This window comes from Macaca nemestrina, chromosome 15 (genome assembly GCF_043159975.1).
Source record: "Macaca nemestrina isolate mMacNem1 chromosome 15, mMacNem.hap1, whole genome shotgun sequence".
Classification (NCBI taxonomy): Eukaryota; Metazoa; Chordata; class Mammalia; order Primates; family Cercopithecidae; genus Macaca; species Macaca nemestrina.
The window spans coordinates 51158774-51175405 of NC_092139.1; the positions used below are offsets into that span (position 1 = coordinate 51158774).

At 43.1% G+C, this 16632-nt stretch overlaps 1 protein-coding gene and 1 pseudogene across 2 annotated transcripts in view; one reads left to right on the top strand and one right to left on the bottom strand.

The window, feature by feature from the left end:
• Positions 1 to 15465, top strand: part of LOC105486861 (proprotein convertase subtilisin/kexin type 2) — a 253633-nt gene extending 238168 nt beyond the window's left edge. For both annotated transcript variants that reach the window (XM_011749944.2, XM_011749943.2), the window contains one exon: positions 13202 to 15465. In XM_011749944.2, the coding sequence (XP_011748246.1) occupies positions 13202 to 13688 (487 nt within the window). In that variant the 3' untranslated portion in view covers positions 13689 to 15465. The remainder of the gene's footprint in view (positions 1 to 13201) is intronic.
• Positions 11330 to 11687, bottom strand: LOC139358778 (dynein light chain Tctex-type 3 pseudogene; annotated as a pseudogene).
• Positions 15466 to 16632: the final 1167 nt, after the last annotated feature.

Below are 16632 nucleotides of genomic sequence, written 5' to 3' on the forward strand. Positions count from 1 at the left end.
TTACCCAGCTCAATAAGGAGAACATGACTAGCATCCCCAAAGGCCTTCCCCCATGACCACTGCCATTATCATCCCCACGCCAGCGTAGCCATATTCTTACTTCTAACTCCATAGCTTATTTGCCTGTTCCATACTTACTAGACTCATACACTATGTCCTATTTTACAAACTAGATTATTTTGTTTGGAGTTATGTTCGTGAGATCCAATCATGTTTAATGTGTACTTATAGCTTTTTATCATTGCTGAAGAGTGTTCCAGTGTATGACTATTACACAATTTTTTTAACATTCTACTTGTGGGACAATCTAAGGACTTGATTTTCCTATGAGTGAGATGGATTCCCACTTGGAGGGATTTGTGTGAGTGGTTCCCCACACAGAAACCACAGCGTTGGTCAACTGCACCCACTTCCCTTCCAACTGCCCCACCTTGGCAAGGGGATTGGTCAGTAAGGATACTTCTTAATTTCTCTCTGTCCTCCTTGATGCACTAGTAAAATGGAGATAGTAATTTGTATTATTATCACTGAGGTATTATTTACATATCATGAAATACACAGAACTTAAGTGTGTCATTTGAGTGTTGATAAATGTATACACCCTGGTAACTACCACTGAATCAAGAGATGAGGCATTCCATCAACCCAGGAAGATTCTTCATGCCCACTTCCAGTTCGTCCACACGCTCCACAGACACCCTTTGTTTTTATTCCTTTCTCTGCAGATGTGTTTCACCAGTTCTCGGACTGGACTGTGTCCAGTTTCTTTTTCTCAGCATGAGGCTTGTGAGATTCATCCAGGTCACTGTGTGTAGTCATAGCTCATTCATTCTCATTCTATCTTGAGAATACACCTCCGTGGCTTACGTCATTTAAATGGTGGTAAAATGCATTCCCTGCCAGGGCCATATTTCTGAGCATCATTGAGCTTGGCCAGAGTCCAACCCCTCTCAGACTTTATCCTTCTAGCCACTCTTCATTGGTGCTAGACTCACTGCATCTCTTCTACTCAGTTACTCAGACCTGAATTCCGGTCTTGACTTCACCAACTTAGACAATACTTTTGACCTTTCTCACCCTCTACGTTAGCAATTCTCAACCTTTGTGCCCTGTCTCCCTTTGACAGCATGGTGACGTCTATGGGCTCCATCTCAGTCTAATGTTTTGCAAATTCATTAGATAAAATATACGGGATTGCAAAGGAAACCAATTATGTTGAAACCAATTACAAAAATGTTTTAGAAAACAAATTCATGCTGAAATATATGTCCCCTTGTCAGCATATTAAGTAAAAAGCTCTAGTGGCAAGTCTAATGGCCACAACAATTTCAGAGCAGCAGTGATGACTAACTGCTGCTGCAAGATCCATGCAGTTGCTATGGTGGGACATGAAAATCTGCCAGCTCTTTGATGATGAAGTCCGATGCCACTGTGCTTTGTGGCCTGCATTCATAATCAAAAGAGAAGAAAAATTTCTGTTATAAGCTAGTGAAAATTAAGACGTGGGGTTTTTTCCATTGAAATTATTAGACCCCTGAATTCTATCCCAATGGGCCCCAAAATAAGAGATTTTTTTCTCTTTCCTCACAAGTAAAATGGAGCTAATGTCTTTCCTCCTCAGGCTGCTGGGAGACTTTAGTAACACACAAGTCTACAGCAGGCACACAGTAGGCACTTAATAAATGTAATGTTGCCTCTCCTTCTCATCCATGACTAGATGTGAACACTCCTAGCTCACATCTGTAGAATAAAAAATGACGGCAATCTCGTAGAATTTTTGGTGAAATAATTGTCTGATTTTTATGCAAATTCCAAATCGTGTATCCTCTCAGCCTAAAATATCCTCCAGTGGACAAGCATGTGCCCTGGGGATGCCCATCCTCCCATGGGCCAGCGTCCTGCCATAGACGGGCAGCCCACTATAGGTCAGCATCCTCCCATGGGCCAGCGTCCTCCCATGGACAAGTATCTTCCCATGAGTGAGCATCCTCATTGTTTACTCACTGAGCCCCTAGAAAGTGCACCAAGTGGATTACTGCCAAGCTGAGTACTTTTTTCCTTGAAACAGTCCATGATTTTAGAAGGCCTCACTTTAATCAGCACCACATGGAAAAAATAAAGCTTCAGCCAAAGCCCTATATAATCTAAAAACACAGAGCTGCCCAAGTCCCAAGTGATGTTATAAATGTCCTATAATAAAAATAGCTACTCTGCACAGTTCCTCACCATTTTCCAAAGCTGCTGTGTCCACCCATCATTTCTATTCACTCCCGCATCCCTCCTCTCGGTAAGACAGGTTTCTCTGAGCTCTAAACAAGTTGGTTGACACGGTCAAGGCCACAGAGGCTGTAAGTGTAAGTGAAGACTGGAAGTCGCTTTTATGGAGTGCCGACTGCATGCTATGTGCTTTCATACACATAAGCTTCACAGCCACCCTATTGTTGAGGGTGTGCCTTACACTCACACAGTCGAGGTGGGTGTGGGGGTGAATATTTTGCAGCCTTAACAACAAACTGGTCCCATGCTGTGTGTCAGGGAGAAGCACCGACTAGATGTGGTATATGCTAGGTCCATTTACATTATTGCATTTAATCCTTGTAAGCCCAGGAGGTGTGTCCTATCATTATTACTTTTTATACACAAGGAAGCTGAGATCCAGAAAGGAATAAAAAATAAAAAATGTGCTCAGAGTCACAAAGGGCAGAGCAGGCCTTGAAGTGAAGCCCATCTAAATCCAAACCCCAGGCTCTTTTCACTACCTAACCTTGACCTTAATCAGCAACTGTGCACACAGGTCCTACGTCAGGCCGTATGTGAGAGCAGCCCTGCTGTGATCTCACAGTGCCATTACTGATGAGAGGAGGCTGGGAAAGGTCAAGGGCATGCCAAATGTCATCCAGCTACTAAGCAGCCAAATTGGGATCTGAGCCCAGTCACTTTGACCCCTCACGGTGGGCTCTCAGGTATCTCAGTGACTCCCCCTGGAGAAGGTGAGGCTTGGGTAGGGGAGGGAGTTCCAGTAAACATTCCCCTGGGGATTCTGAAACACCCACCTAGTGGGTGCTCCCATCTCCCAAACCCCATCACTGGCATTCCAGAGGCCCTGTCACTGGTCTACAGTGCCAAGGTCTACAATGTCTTTTGGGAATGAACAAAGATGAGACTGGAAACCACTGTCCAAATGAGGGATTTAAGGCTAAACCCTACTCATCATAACTAACTTTACCCAAAGTCAGCATGAAATGGGCATTGACAACTATTTCCCTTGTTAGAGCTCAGAATCATTTGTTGAGAAGTTTGGAAGCGCAGCGACTTTCTGCAGCGGTGAAAATGTTCTGCACTGTCCAGTACAATAGCTTGTGGCTATTGAGTGCTAGAAAGGGGGTGACTGTGATTAAGAAACTGAAGTTTTCATCCCATTTCATTCTAATTAATTTAAATTTAAATAGCAACATGTGGCCAGCGGCTACCATCTTGGACAGCTAGGTCTTTTTTTTTTCTTTGAGACGGAGTTTCACTCTGTCGCCCAGGCTGGAGTGCAGTGGCACGATCTCAGCTCACTGCAACCTCCGCCCCTCCAGGTTTTTAAGCAATTCTCTGCCTCAGCCTCTGGAGTAGCTGGGATTACAGGTGCACGCCACCACACGCAGCTAATTTTTTTGTATTTTTAGTAGAGACGGGGTTTCACCATCTTGGCCAGGCTGGTCTTGAACTCCTGACCTCGTGATCCACCCACCTTGGCCTCCCAAAGTGCTGAGATTACAGGCATGAGCTACCGCACCCGGCTACGGGCAGCCAGGTCTAAGGCACGTCTGGTAGTTACATCTTAGCAGGAGGGATGCTGAATTGTGCAAACTGAATGGGAAGTGGAGATTTAATAACATAAACTCTATGAAGGGGTGTCAAGAAGATGAGACTACAAGAAAGGCTGGCTGGTCCATTTTATAGCCTCATGCCTTCCCCCAGCATGACATCCAATTGCAGCATCCCAGAAGCCTAAAGGCAGCCTTGAGAGGGTGATAGTAAGAACTACTGCTAAGAACTTCTCTCGGACAGTCACTGCTAGCCCTTTACTTCCACTATCTCATTTAATCCCAGGAGGTTGGCATTCCTAGTCTTAATTTAGGTGAGAAAACAGGATCAGACAAATAAAGCAAATGGCCTTTACTCCTATGTCCTTATCCATTCCACAAGGCCCTGGGGCCTGGAACCTCCTTCCCTTATTGCAAAAGGAAAAAGACTTACGATGTCTGTGCCTTTACAGACACTCTGCAAGCAGCGGGTGGGGGCTGGAATGTCCCCCACAGGCAGCGCAACTGGCACAATATCTACATTTAGTTGCATATAAGCAATATTTACAATTAACAAAAAGTTGGCGCCATTGCAATATTTAGGGGAAGAGTTAACTTGGAATATACTGAGGCCCTCTTAGTCAAGGTACATGTCGATACCAGGCTTTATTTTCTGAGATTGCACTGGACAAGCAAGATAGACCTCTAATGATCGTCAAGCACCATGTGATTATGAGAGAGGGCAGGAGGGGAGCACTGTGGGAGAGGAGAGAGAGGAATGAGGATGTATACTGAGATGAACGGCATTTATCTCCCAGTTTCTGAATATGCTTAGCATTCCATCATAATCTGCATACATGTGGAATTTAAGGCCAGAGGGAACACTGGAAATAATGTTGTCCGAGTCCCTCTAAGGAATCTGAGGTCCGGAGATGTGATCATCCCAACATCTCACAACTAGCCAGGAACTTTATGCAAGATCAACGCAGTGTTTTCAATGAAGAGAAACGGGAGAGCTATTTCAGCACTAACTCAGCTGGGCCCTCCCAAAAGACTGGGCCCTTGTCTGTCGTATTCATTGGTGTACCCCTAGTGCCTAGAATGGTGCCGGGCATTTAGTAGACAGGTATAAATATTTTTTAAATGAATGAGGGAATGAAAATATTCAGCCAGCATCAGCTGGACACAAGGGAAATGTCTGACTGGTGGCAATAGGACGGGTGGGCCAGCCAGGCAAACGTGGCAAGGAGGCTCTGCCTTGGTCGGAAGGGCTCTGCCTCCTCTCAGTGCCCTCTGGTCACTCATCCACCCCCACACTGGAACTTGTTCTCAGATGCAGATGAGTTAGGTCTAGGGCAAATATACTTGTTGAAGAACACAGAGGCTACACAGGGAGATTTGGAGGGCAGCCCCGGGGCTGGCTGTGCCGCTTGGCAGAGGAGGCCCTTATGACCACGAAGCACACTCGTGGGGTGGTAGGATCGAGGAATCAACAGCCGTGGCAATCGCCACTCTCCATAATGTGCAGGGCTGCACAGAAACAGCTTCCAAGGTGGAGTGAGTGGTGATTGTCAGGTTTGTGGGTTTCCTCGGCATTAATCTTCCCGGAGAGGGAGTCAATTTGAAAAGCAATTTTCTAAAGAGGCTTTATCAAGAGAGTCAGTGAAGGATGCTCAGCTACAATCAAAGGGGAAAATACACCTGGCTCTGACCAGCTGCACCAGCTGTGTGTGCAATGAGCGGAGCCAGCCCAGGCCGGCCCCATCAGCCAGCCCGGAGTGACCTGTCCAGCACAGTCTGCCCCCAGCCCTTCTGGGCACCCTGAGGGGACTATTCACTGACCTCCTTTAAGGCTGTGCCAAAATATGTGATCTGGCTCTGAAGTTTAAGTGAATTTTGAAATAAATGTTAAAACCTGGTATCAATGCCGGAAGCAGCATGGGAGGGAGAGGTCAGTGTGTGCTCAGCCCTGTGCCACTTGGGGGACCGTGGACCAGCACTCCCGAGCTGCAGAGTCTTCCTGCACGAGCTCATGCCCACCTGACTCTGCTACAGGGAGAGGAGAAAACCTCCCCATGGCTACCTGCTGAGTGTCCTCATGTGACTGCCACAAAAGCAGGCATTTTAGGCACTTGAGAAAGAGTCATTGTTACTATTGTGATTATTCTATCAAAACAATCACAGCGTTATAACTTCTTTTCTTTCTTTCTTTCTTTTTTTTTTTTTTTTTTTTTGAGATAGAGTCTTACTCTGCCACCCAGGCTGGAGTGCAGTGGCACAATCTTGGCTCACTGCAACCTCCACCGCCTAGGTTGAAGCTATTCTCCTGCCTCAGCCTCCCGAGTAGCTGGGACTACAGGCGTCTGCTACCACACCCGGCTAATTTTTGTCTTTTTAGTAGAGCCGGGTTTCACCATGTTGACCAGGCTGGTGTCGAACTCCTGACCTCAGGTGATCTGCCTGCCTTGGCCTCCCAAAGTGTTGCGATTACAGGCATGAGCCACCACACCAGGCCACAGCTTCATAACTTTATCATGTAGTTGAAGATTCATAACACAAGAAGCATTCCCCAGGGCCTCCTGGGAAGCAACACCTATTTCTTGACACAAGGCAGTTTAAACACTTACTCGCAACGATGTGCAATAAAATAAAGATACAAGCCACCCCACACCCCTACGTTTGTCTTTTATAGGACTTGAACACTAGGCTTTTGCGTATTATCTCTAATAGGTCAAAGAAGAACTCCTTTTTTTTTTTTTTTTTTGGAGATCAAGTCTTGCTGTGTCACCCAGGCTGGAGTGTAGTGGCGTGATTTCAGCTCACTGCAATCTCCACCTCCCACGTTCAAGCAACTCTCCTGCCTCAGCCTCCTGAGTAGCTAGGATTACAGGTACACACCACCATGCCTGGCTAATTTTTGTATTTTTAGTAGAGACGGGGTTTCTGCATGTTGGTCAGGCTGGTCTTGAACTCCTGACCTTGTGATCCGCCCGCCTTGGCCTTCCAAAGTGCTGGGATTACAGGCGTGAGCCACCGCTCCCGACCTAAGAACTCTTAAACCTCCAGAAAGCATGCTTCATTTTCTGCAGCAAATGAGCTCCAGATCATGACCTGGAAACTAACACCCTATGACTATTTAAAATATTTCTGCAGAGCCTCTTTTTGTTCCACCACCAACCTCCTCCTATTTAAATTTCTTATAAATTGACACTTAGTTCCTGAGCATGTATCTCCTTTTTGCTTTAAAATAAGAATGTTGTATTCCTTTTCTTATAAAAGCAATACATGGTCACTGTAAGAAAATCAGAAAATACAAGTGAGCAAAAAAATAGAGAGAAACAAGAAACATCTGGAAAATACTGTTCTTAGGCTCCCCCAATGCCATGATGCCAGGCAAAAACCTTACCTGTGAGGGGAGAATGGTGTTCTTTCTCTACCAAGTTCGCTGCCTCTGGAATTCACAGCATGGTTTTAATTTAATTTCATAGTAACTTAACATTCTCAGAAGAGTCCAGCCCCATGTCTCCTCTCTCAGGGGACCCAGCTCTTGTGCAGGAAGCAGTTCACATGGCAGGGCAGGATTGGGCGGTTTTTCTAGCTGGCCGTCTATCCATGGTGGTTAAAAAAAAAGCCAGACTCCCGGCCAACGTGAAAAGAGTTGTTCTAGTGCTGGGATGATCTCTTTTGATGGAAGGAGAGAAATATAGATTGGACCAAACCTGAGATGACCTTCAAGCACACCATGGCTAAGGGGGCTTCGGTAGATGGTGACAGTGCCTGGTTCAGATCCTCTTTCCCTGGGCTGTGCACCACCTAGGGACTTCGAGCTGACTCCAGCTGCTGCGGGCATTGGCTGCTAACTGTGGTCCTCTGCCTGTATCTCTGAAGAATCACCCTCAGGGGCTATGGAAACCTGGCTGAAATAAGAATACACAAAACCAATGCTCTTGCCCCCAAGCAGGACAACTGTGTGGTGATGCTGATGCTCCAAAGCCAGCATGGCCTCTGACCGCCAGGCACACCCCAGTGCCCAAGGCTTCTAGGAAAATGTGTGATTCTTAACACAAGTTTGTGTGTTTGTCCCTACTCCCACCTGTCTTTCAGCTTTCCAAGGTGCATGGAATATTTCTTTCAGTCTCCCTCCATCTCTCCCTTGCACGCTGTCTCACAAATGCACAACACTCACTCTAAAGTAAGACTTTTAGCCTGGGCAGTCGGTGGCCTGTGTTCTAGTTTCACCTTCTCAGCCTCGCTGTCATTTTCCCTCCGTTGGTCTTAGTCACTAAGGCCTTCCCCATGACCGTGGGGCTCCTGGGAGAAACAGATACGACAGCTGCCGTGGAAGATTCACACAGACAGGAACACACCAGCCCTTGTTGTCCTGCCGATAAGGCTCCTTCTTGGGACTCAAATTCCAGGCTCCTCTACCATGCCCTTAATGTCAAAGTGGTCCCCAGCCTAGATCTATCTTTACAATAACTTCTTAAGGGCTTTTTAAAGAAAGCAAAAGAAGTGAGAGTGACTGAGCCCACAAGATGGAATGAGGCCCATATTCTGTATCACCAGCGATGACATGAATATAGTCAATAGGCCTCAGACACTGTGCAGAAGGATGGGGTAATCAGTTTCCAATTGCTCTTCTCTAGAGACAAATAACACCTGTTTTAGGTTGGGTTGCCTGGAAGCAGAACCTGTGAGCCAGGCAAAAACTGAATGCCCTTGAAACAGAAGCCCAAGAGACTCTGCCCCTTGTTGTTGTTCTTATCAGATTCAAATTCAACATACATAAACAATTTAGACCCACACTATCCAGTACAGAAGCAACCAGCCACACGTGGTTATATAATGACATATTAGATTAATTAAAATTGAATAAAATAAATTGAACATTCATTTCTTCATTCACATGATCTATGTTTCAATTGCTCACTAGCCACATGTAGCCAGTGGCTACCATACTAGAGATTATATATATAGAACATTTCCATCATTGTGGCTAGTGGTGGTCTAGACATTTGTAAATATACTACGTATATATGTATAGACGCATTCTATATATGTACATATATAATGTATATGTATGATAATTTATCTTGCCAGCAACTGTTCAGGGCAGGAATTAATAGCTCAGATCATGCAAACACTTGTTCACAACTGGACTCGTAGTCTGAGACTCTTCGCGCTACCCTATACAGCTGTCCACTGCTGGGCTGGAGCCCAAACAATCTTTAGTCATTTATCACCTTACCTGTTCTGTTTCTGATCTTGTTCTGAATAAATAGTACCATCTTTGAGAAATCCAGGTTATGGCCCTCATTACCCCGACCTCCAAAGTTGGCTTAATGCCTGCTTTCCACCAAATGGATGGATTTCCCCAGATCCTGGGGACAGAAAGACCACCCCCACTGTCACTGGATCCCCATAGCTGATGGACACTCCATACATCACTCAGCATCAGCATCCAGGGGTGGGACAGGAGAACACAGCAGTGCTCCATGAAACCGTTTAAGTATATACTTGTAAAGTTCCTCCGGAGAGTATTAATGAACTGCACTGTATGTTTCAGCAAGCCCTCCCAGGCTCATGGCCTTGGTTCCTAGGGCAACGCAGAACCAAGGCTTGACTCCGAGCTGGGCATGTAACCACTGCCTTTTTGTAAATGTGCTTTACAAGATGTGTGTTTAAAAATATCCACCATCTTATACTCCAAAATAAAAGCCATGTTGAGGAAGGATATTTGCAAAGGCAGTAGGCCAGTACCATGTGCCAAGCATTGTGCCTGGTATTTTATTTATTTATTTATTTATTTTTCAGCACAGGAAGATAATATTTATTATATTTTAGCTAGAAACAGAGCAGATAGCAAGTTCACGAGGTATGAATTTTTTTTCTTAAATCAGGCTTAAACAACAATAATAAAAAACAAATCTGCATATATATGTTGGTCACTATTATAATCCTCAAGGGCACAAAAGCCAGCAGCATAAAGAAACATGAATAATGACTGAGAAGTTCTGATGTGCCAAAAACAAAGATAACTGCATTAAACTCCTTTATTTTGCTAATATTATTATTAAACATTTAATAATTATTAATTATTTTTTGGCAAAATATCAAACATGCACATAGTATTCCTATAAGAATATTGCTTTAATATCATCAATATTAATACTAAGTTTATTCCTCTCCAAAATTCAATGAGTTGTGGTTCCACTTTCTATACTTATTAGTGTTAGTGGTAATATGAAAAACTGATTTTGTTTGCAGGGTTAAGTAGCAGATTGACTTCGCATTTGGTGGCCAGCTGTGCACCCTAATTTTTCATCTATTTTCTTAATAAATTTAATTACATTTCATAAACCCTGAGATAACCTGCTAATGATTATGTACTTTTAATCTATACTTTATTCCACTCAATTTGAACCCCACATGATAAGTCTTCAAAATTATTTGCAGATGGTTGTAATTGAATCAATGACAAAATTTACTACTTGTATAGATAAGACTGATAACAAGGCCTTTAACTAAGAGTTGAATATTTTATATACACTTTTAACTTGCTAGGAGCAACTCTTAAAATTACATCTATCATTCTGTCAGAAAGCAATAAGTGCTTTTCATTTTGCTTACTTCTATACGTGTAACCAGATTCACCTTTTTCCTCCCTTGTAAAACAACTATTTTTTTTCCTTCCCGAAGTATTAATACTTGTCTTCCAACTGAACAATTGCTAAACAGAACTTAGCATTTGCACAGCACATTGATAACTATAGTGCTTAGCACAGACATATGCCCACAATAGGCATCTGATAAATGTTTGTTCCACATGGCATGAATTGTAAGGCAGCTGTTTGAGTCACATACTGTTCATCATATACTACAACTAATTTTATTTAACTAGGAAATTCAGTTTACCAGATTTAATTATTCACCCTCAAGTGTAAATCCAAAAATTTGAAATTAAAAAAAATCGATTTACTAATCCTCAGAAAAAGTAAACAAGTTAATCATAGCTGTTACTATACTGTTAATTGATAGAGATTTTTTTTAAATTACTTTCCACTAAATATTATGTACAATTAAGTGAGGGGAAGAAAGTTTAAAAAAATGAAAAGATGTTAGCTAATTCTCATCATTTTCTCCACATTTATCCTTGCAGCTTATTTATTCTTATATTTATTCCTGTTAACTTCTCTAGCTGAAAGAGAATTTTATTATCTGAATGGAGTTCTCTATACCTTATATCCCCATCACAAAATACTAGTGAAAAGCTGGTGTAAATGTAAGATTGTATTTTCACGTCATGCCATATTTCTGCATTTATTTTTTGCTAGCATTAAATTTTTCCTACTTAAATGATGCTGCATAAAATACGAGACAATCTGCCAATTACTATGATATTGCTTGCTTATAATATTCAGTTTTCGTTGATAGCTTTAAAGTATATTACACACTTGTCATTTAGCACACTAATAAATAACTATTTTTGAAAGGATACACTGACAAATTCTTAAGTTAATGGATTTAGCCCAACATTTTTAGTCAGTTAAAAAAACAATAGCAATGGCAAAAACATTGACAATACAGTTCACGGTCCAGTTCTCCCATCTTACGGTACAGGTTCCATCAGATGTGGTATCCCAAAAACAGGAGCTGGCTGTGAAAGCCATATGCGCTCTTCTGGACCACTGCACAGTTCACAGTATATTTATAAGCTTTTTCTCAACTTAACCAGATGTGTTAAGGATTATTCCACTATGCCTGCGGTTGGTCCATGGGTTGACGTTGTTGTAATTATAATCTTCACCACCTAAAACCCCATCTGCACACTCTGACAATATTGTGAGCTTCCTCAGCATTGAGGCCAACCTCGCAGTGGCGTTGGTACTCCTCCATGGTAGCGCCGGCTCTCCCTAGGGGCAGAGCGACGCCTGTGCCTGGTATTTTATACATGGCCTTGTTTAACCACACAAGAACCACCCCCAATGACAGTGAAACTTCAAATACTTAAATAACCGGCCCAAGCTCTCATGAGCAGTAAACATAGAAGCAGAATTCTAATCCAAATGGGTTTATTCCCATAGTCTGGAGTCTTTCTATTACACCACGTAATCCTCAAATGCAGTTTCTTTTTTTCCTTCTTTCTAATGCAAGAATCTTTGAGCTTCTCACACTCCAAGAAGGCCATCTCCAGAAAGGAGATTGCCTGTAAGGACAGCCTAGAGAATATTGAGGCTTAACCTCGCTCCAACTCTCGCCAAAGAGACCCCCAAAGTCTCCTGATTGCTCATTTGACTGCCTTTCACTGGAATTAATTTACCCATTTTCAGCTTTTCTTAATGGTAGTAATAGCAGTCATACTAGCAATAGCTTCTATTTATCGAAGTACTTAGCACTTTGAAAGAAAAGCATTATGAGTTCCTGCCTCAGTTTGGGTTGTCCCAAAAGTCCAACCTGAGACAAGACTTGGGTGCTCACAGCTTTTTGAGAAAAGATCCCAGGTAACACAAGTGAGGAAGTGGGGATGTAAAATAAGGGAGGGGAAAAAAGCCAATAAAGAGTGCATGAATGATCGAGTTGCCACCGTGGGCAGCTGACCTCAGTCCCACTAGGCACACTGAGTTGTCACGCTGAGGAACAGAGAAGCCAGGGTAAAAACCTGTCTGTCAGTCATTGAGAGACAGTTACTCCTCAAAGGTTAAATCCCTGCCAGCTTTGGGCCGCCCTACAAACTGGCTGCACAGGCTTCCACGGAGGTGGGAGGAAGCCCGGAAACACCGGGAGATTCTCGTGCCTGGGGTGGGAAGCAGTGGAGGTGCAAGGGAGCTTCAGCTGCGGGCAAACTCAGAAGGGCCTCAGGAGACTCAGGAGGGGCATCACAGCATCTGCCACTTTCTCCTTCCACACGGAAGGTTCCAAGCGTAAGTAACTTGCTCACAGCTGGGTGTGTTGGCTCACACCTGTAATCCCAGCACTTTGGGAGGCCAAGGCAGCTGGATCACTTGAGGCCAGGAGTTCAAGACCAGCCTGGACAACATGGTGAAACTCCATCTCTACTAAAAATACCAAAAAATTAGCCAGGCTTGGTGGCACATGCCTGTAACCCTGGCTACTGGGGAGGCTGAGGCATGAGAATCACTTGAACCCAGGAGCTGGAGGTTGCAGTGAGCTGAGATCACACCACTGTACTCCAGCCTGGGCAACAGAGTGAGACCCTGTCTTGAAAGAAAAAAAAAAAAAAGATATAAGTAACTTACTCAGGCTCGCACAGCCAGTGTGGGAACTAAACCCAGGTCTGTCTGATCAACCCCAAAGCCCTTGCCGTTTCTGCTACCTGAAGCTGCCCTCAAAATCCCTTGTAAGGTGCACCCACCACTGTTTATCCTATCTCCTCTTCACTCTGTCCTCAGGAAAATACCATCCACTGGCAAGTTGGTGCTGACACTCACAACCGATGCCTGTGAGGGGAAGGAAAATTTTGTCCGCTATCTGGAGCATGTCCAGGCTGTCATCACGGTCAACGCGACCAGGAGAGGAGACCTGAACATCAACATGACTTCCCCTATGGGCACCAAGTCCATTTTGCTGAGCCGGCGTCCGAGGGATGACGACTCCAAGGTGGGCTTTGACAAGTGGCCTTTCATGACCACCCACACGTGGGGGGAAGACGCCCGAGGCACCTGGACCCTGGAGCTGGGGTTTGTCGGCAGTGCCCCGCAGAAGGGGGTGCTGAAGGAGTGGACCCTGATGCTGCATGGCACTCAGAGCGCCCCGTACATCGACCAGGTGGTGCGGGATTACCAGTCCAAGCTGGCCATGTCCAAGAAAGAGGAGCTGGAGGAAGAGCTGGACGAAGCCGTGGAGAGAAGCCTGAAAAGCATCCTTAGCAAGAACTAGCGCTGCACATCCGCCTTCCCCGCCGCCCTCCCTCCCTGGCTCCGCCTCTGTCCTCGCTCCACGTTTCAGGCAGGCACCTAGCAATTCCATCACCCATACAGGGAATTCCATCTTCTTAATCCGAAGCTTCGCTCACTGTCAATGATTATTTTCATTACAATGGAAACAATCTTTTTTACTCTATGCCCCAAATATAGCGTTCCCAACAACATCCATGTCCTATGTGTGACTCTAAATTCTTTATTTCTGTCATTTAGATGGGTGATATCCTGAAAAAAAAAAAAAAAATGGGACAGCTTTCCCCTCAATTTTTTTTTTTTTTTTCTGAGAAGAGAAAAGAACCCATTTTAAAAGCCACATACAGTGACTCCAAGAACGATTGTCCGTGGTCTCAAATGAGGGGCTGTTATGTAACAAGAAAATCAAAGCTGAGGCCGGGGGTAAGCGCCACATCTCTGAAAGCACAGGAGACACGGTGCTGTAAATCCTTTGGGGAGCGATGTTTTGAATTTAGTGAGATTTGCCAGGGGTGTAGATTAAGGTGGGGTGATTCAAAAGATGCCATTCATAGAGAGCCCTAGTTACTGCATGGGGAAAGAGATCCAGGAAGCATGAGGGCTGGATATTTTACTACCAACGCCAAGATAATTCACTCTACTCAGCCAGCATGGCGAATATAAAACGTTCGGAGCGTGGCTGTGCGCTCACCAGCTGCTGCTCTGAGTTATGTTAAAATCCGCTACAGCAGCCCAAATTTTTCTCAGTTTGTATAGAGTTCATCCCAGCCCCAATTTTCTGGGGCTCCTCACATCCAAAAGAGAAGAAAAATTAAGACAAGCCTGGCAACACATCTGGTGAAGAGTAGTTTACTAGCTTTTCAAACAAGAATGTCCCATTTCCTAAGTCACTTCCAGGTTTCTTAATCTGATCTGAGTGAGAGGCGAGAGGAGTATTTTTTTTTTTTTTACAGCTTTATATACATAGCCGTGGGCTTTGATTTCCAAATAATATAATGGAAGAGAAATCTCATACTCCCCCACAGTTTGATGTCATTAATGTGTTGGGAAAAAGGCCTCTGTCCTGGAAGAGTCATGGGAGGTTAAAGGGGCACGTTTGAAGATGCGAGCGCTATCTTCACATAGTTTTCCGGTTGTATGGAGCCTCTTCTGCCAAGAGAGGACCATGCAATTCATCCCAGAGGAACCTGAGGCCTGAAGGAGGCGAGAGAAGACCTCTGTTAGGAAAGCACACAGTTACCTTCTCGGCAACTAAGCAATCCATGAGACCATTTAACACGCAACCCAAAGGTTACGGTCAATCCCAAAAGTCACCACTTTATTCCCAACTAGACATTATTAGACTAGACCTCAGGTCACTTTGTTTACCTACTCAGAGATTGGCTTCTCATCCCCAGTCCCAGTGCACACCCATTTCCAAGAAATGCTTTGTCTCCAGCCTCTCCAGGTACCATCTCCCTTCCTGTGGGAGCACAGAGCTTAGCCTGGAGCACCTCTCCTTCAAGCCAGCAACACAGAGCACTAGGTTCAATTCCCTGAAGGTGGCCACTTTAAGAGAGAAACCTGAAAACCCCATTTGCTTTCTTTTCTCCCATATTGGCATGGATTTCTGTCTTCTCTAACACCTTGTGACCTTCTCTATATCATGCTTTAAAGTGTAATAATATGATTTTTTAAAAGAAATTTATTACTTGTTGCAAAGGTCTTTTTAAACCAGTTTAGATTTCAAGAAAAAATAAATGGAAATCATTGGAAATTCATTTCACATTAATGGTCTGAAAATAAACCAAAGGACATTATGTGTGCATGTGTGTATAAGTGCACACAGAAATATATATACATATGTAGACTATATACATGTGTGTATATATGTGTATATATACATACACTTGTATAAATGTATATACACATATACCTATAATGTGTGTATGTGTATTTATTGAAGAAACAGATACCATATTCATCTCTAAAATAATATTCAGAGAATATCAAGATGATTCTGGCTGAAGAAAAAGGCCAGTGGAAATTCAGGTGAAAATATTCATCGATTCCCATTGCATCACCTCTGTAATTTTGCAGCTCTCTGTATAAACATTAAATGTCTTATATAGCAGCAAAAATATAAAATAGTTGTCCATATTTTCACAGGTGTGGTGTAATTTATAAAATTAGAAAGCAACATATCAGCTTCTTAAGAGAAATGGCAAGTTTTGATATGAGTATACAATATATAAAAATATATATAGTGCTATATATAAATATTTGGTCTCTATTTCATTTTTTGCATCAGTATTAACACTAAAATATGTCTCACTAGTGATGTTTTTATGATATCCCTGATCCTAACTCAAGAGACAGTTATTTATAGTCATTTATTTTAAAAAATGAAAATAAGTGAATAATGATTAATTAGGTTAACATTGTTGCTCCCTGTGACAAAATTTTATAAGTAAATTTCAAAAGACGTTGTAAATTAGGAGGCTCAACAATAAAACATTACCTTCCAGAAATTATGTCAGATGTGCTATATCGTACATGAAAATACTTTCATCCATTCTAGGGACAGATAATTTAAAAATTGCCAAAGAGAGATCTAAAGAGCCTGCTTTAATAAGTATGCATAAAAGACATAATTAGCATATAAATCATACACAAATTATGATGTACAGCAGTATTTTTCAAACTCTAGTTACATCCATTAGTTGTAAAATCAATTTAGGTAGTCAGTTTTTAATAAAATAGAATAACTTAGAATACAGTAGGAGAGAAGAAAATCATAGGATAGGATAGAATAGAATAGAATAGAATAGAATAGAATAGAATAGAATAATCATGCATAATAAGGATAAGTATTGTTTCCTGAAATATTTGTTTCAGATTTGTGTGTGCACACGTGTGTGTGTCTGAGTGTGTGTACTGGATCACAG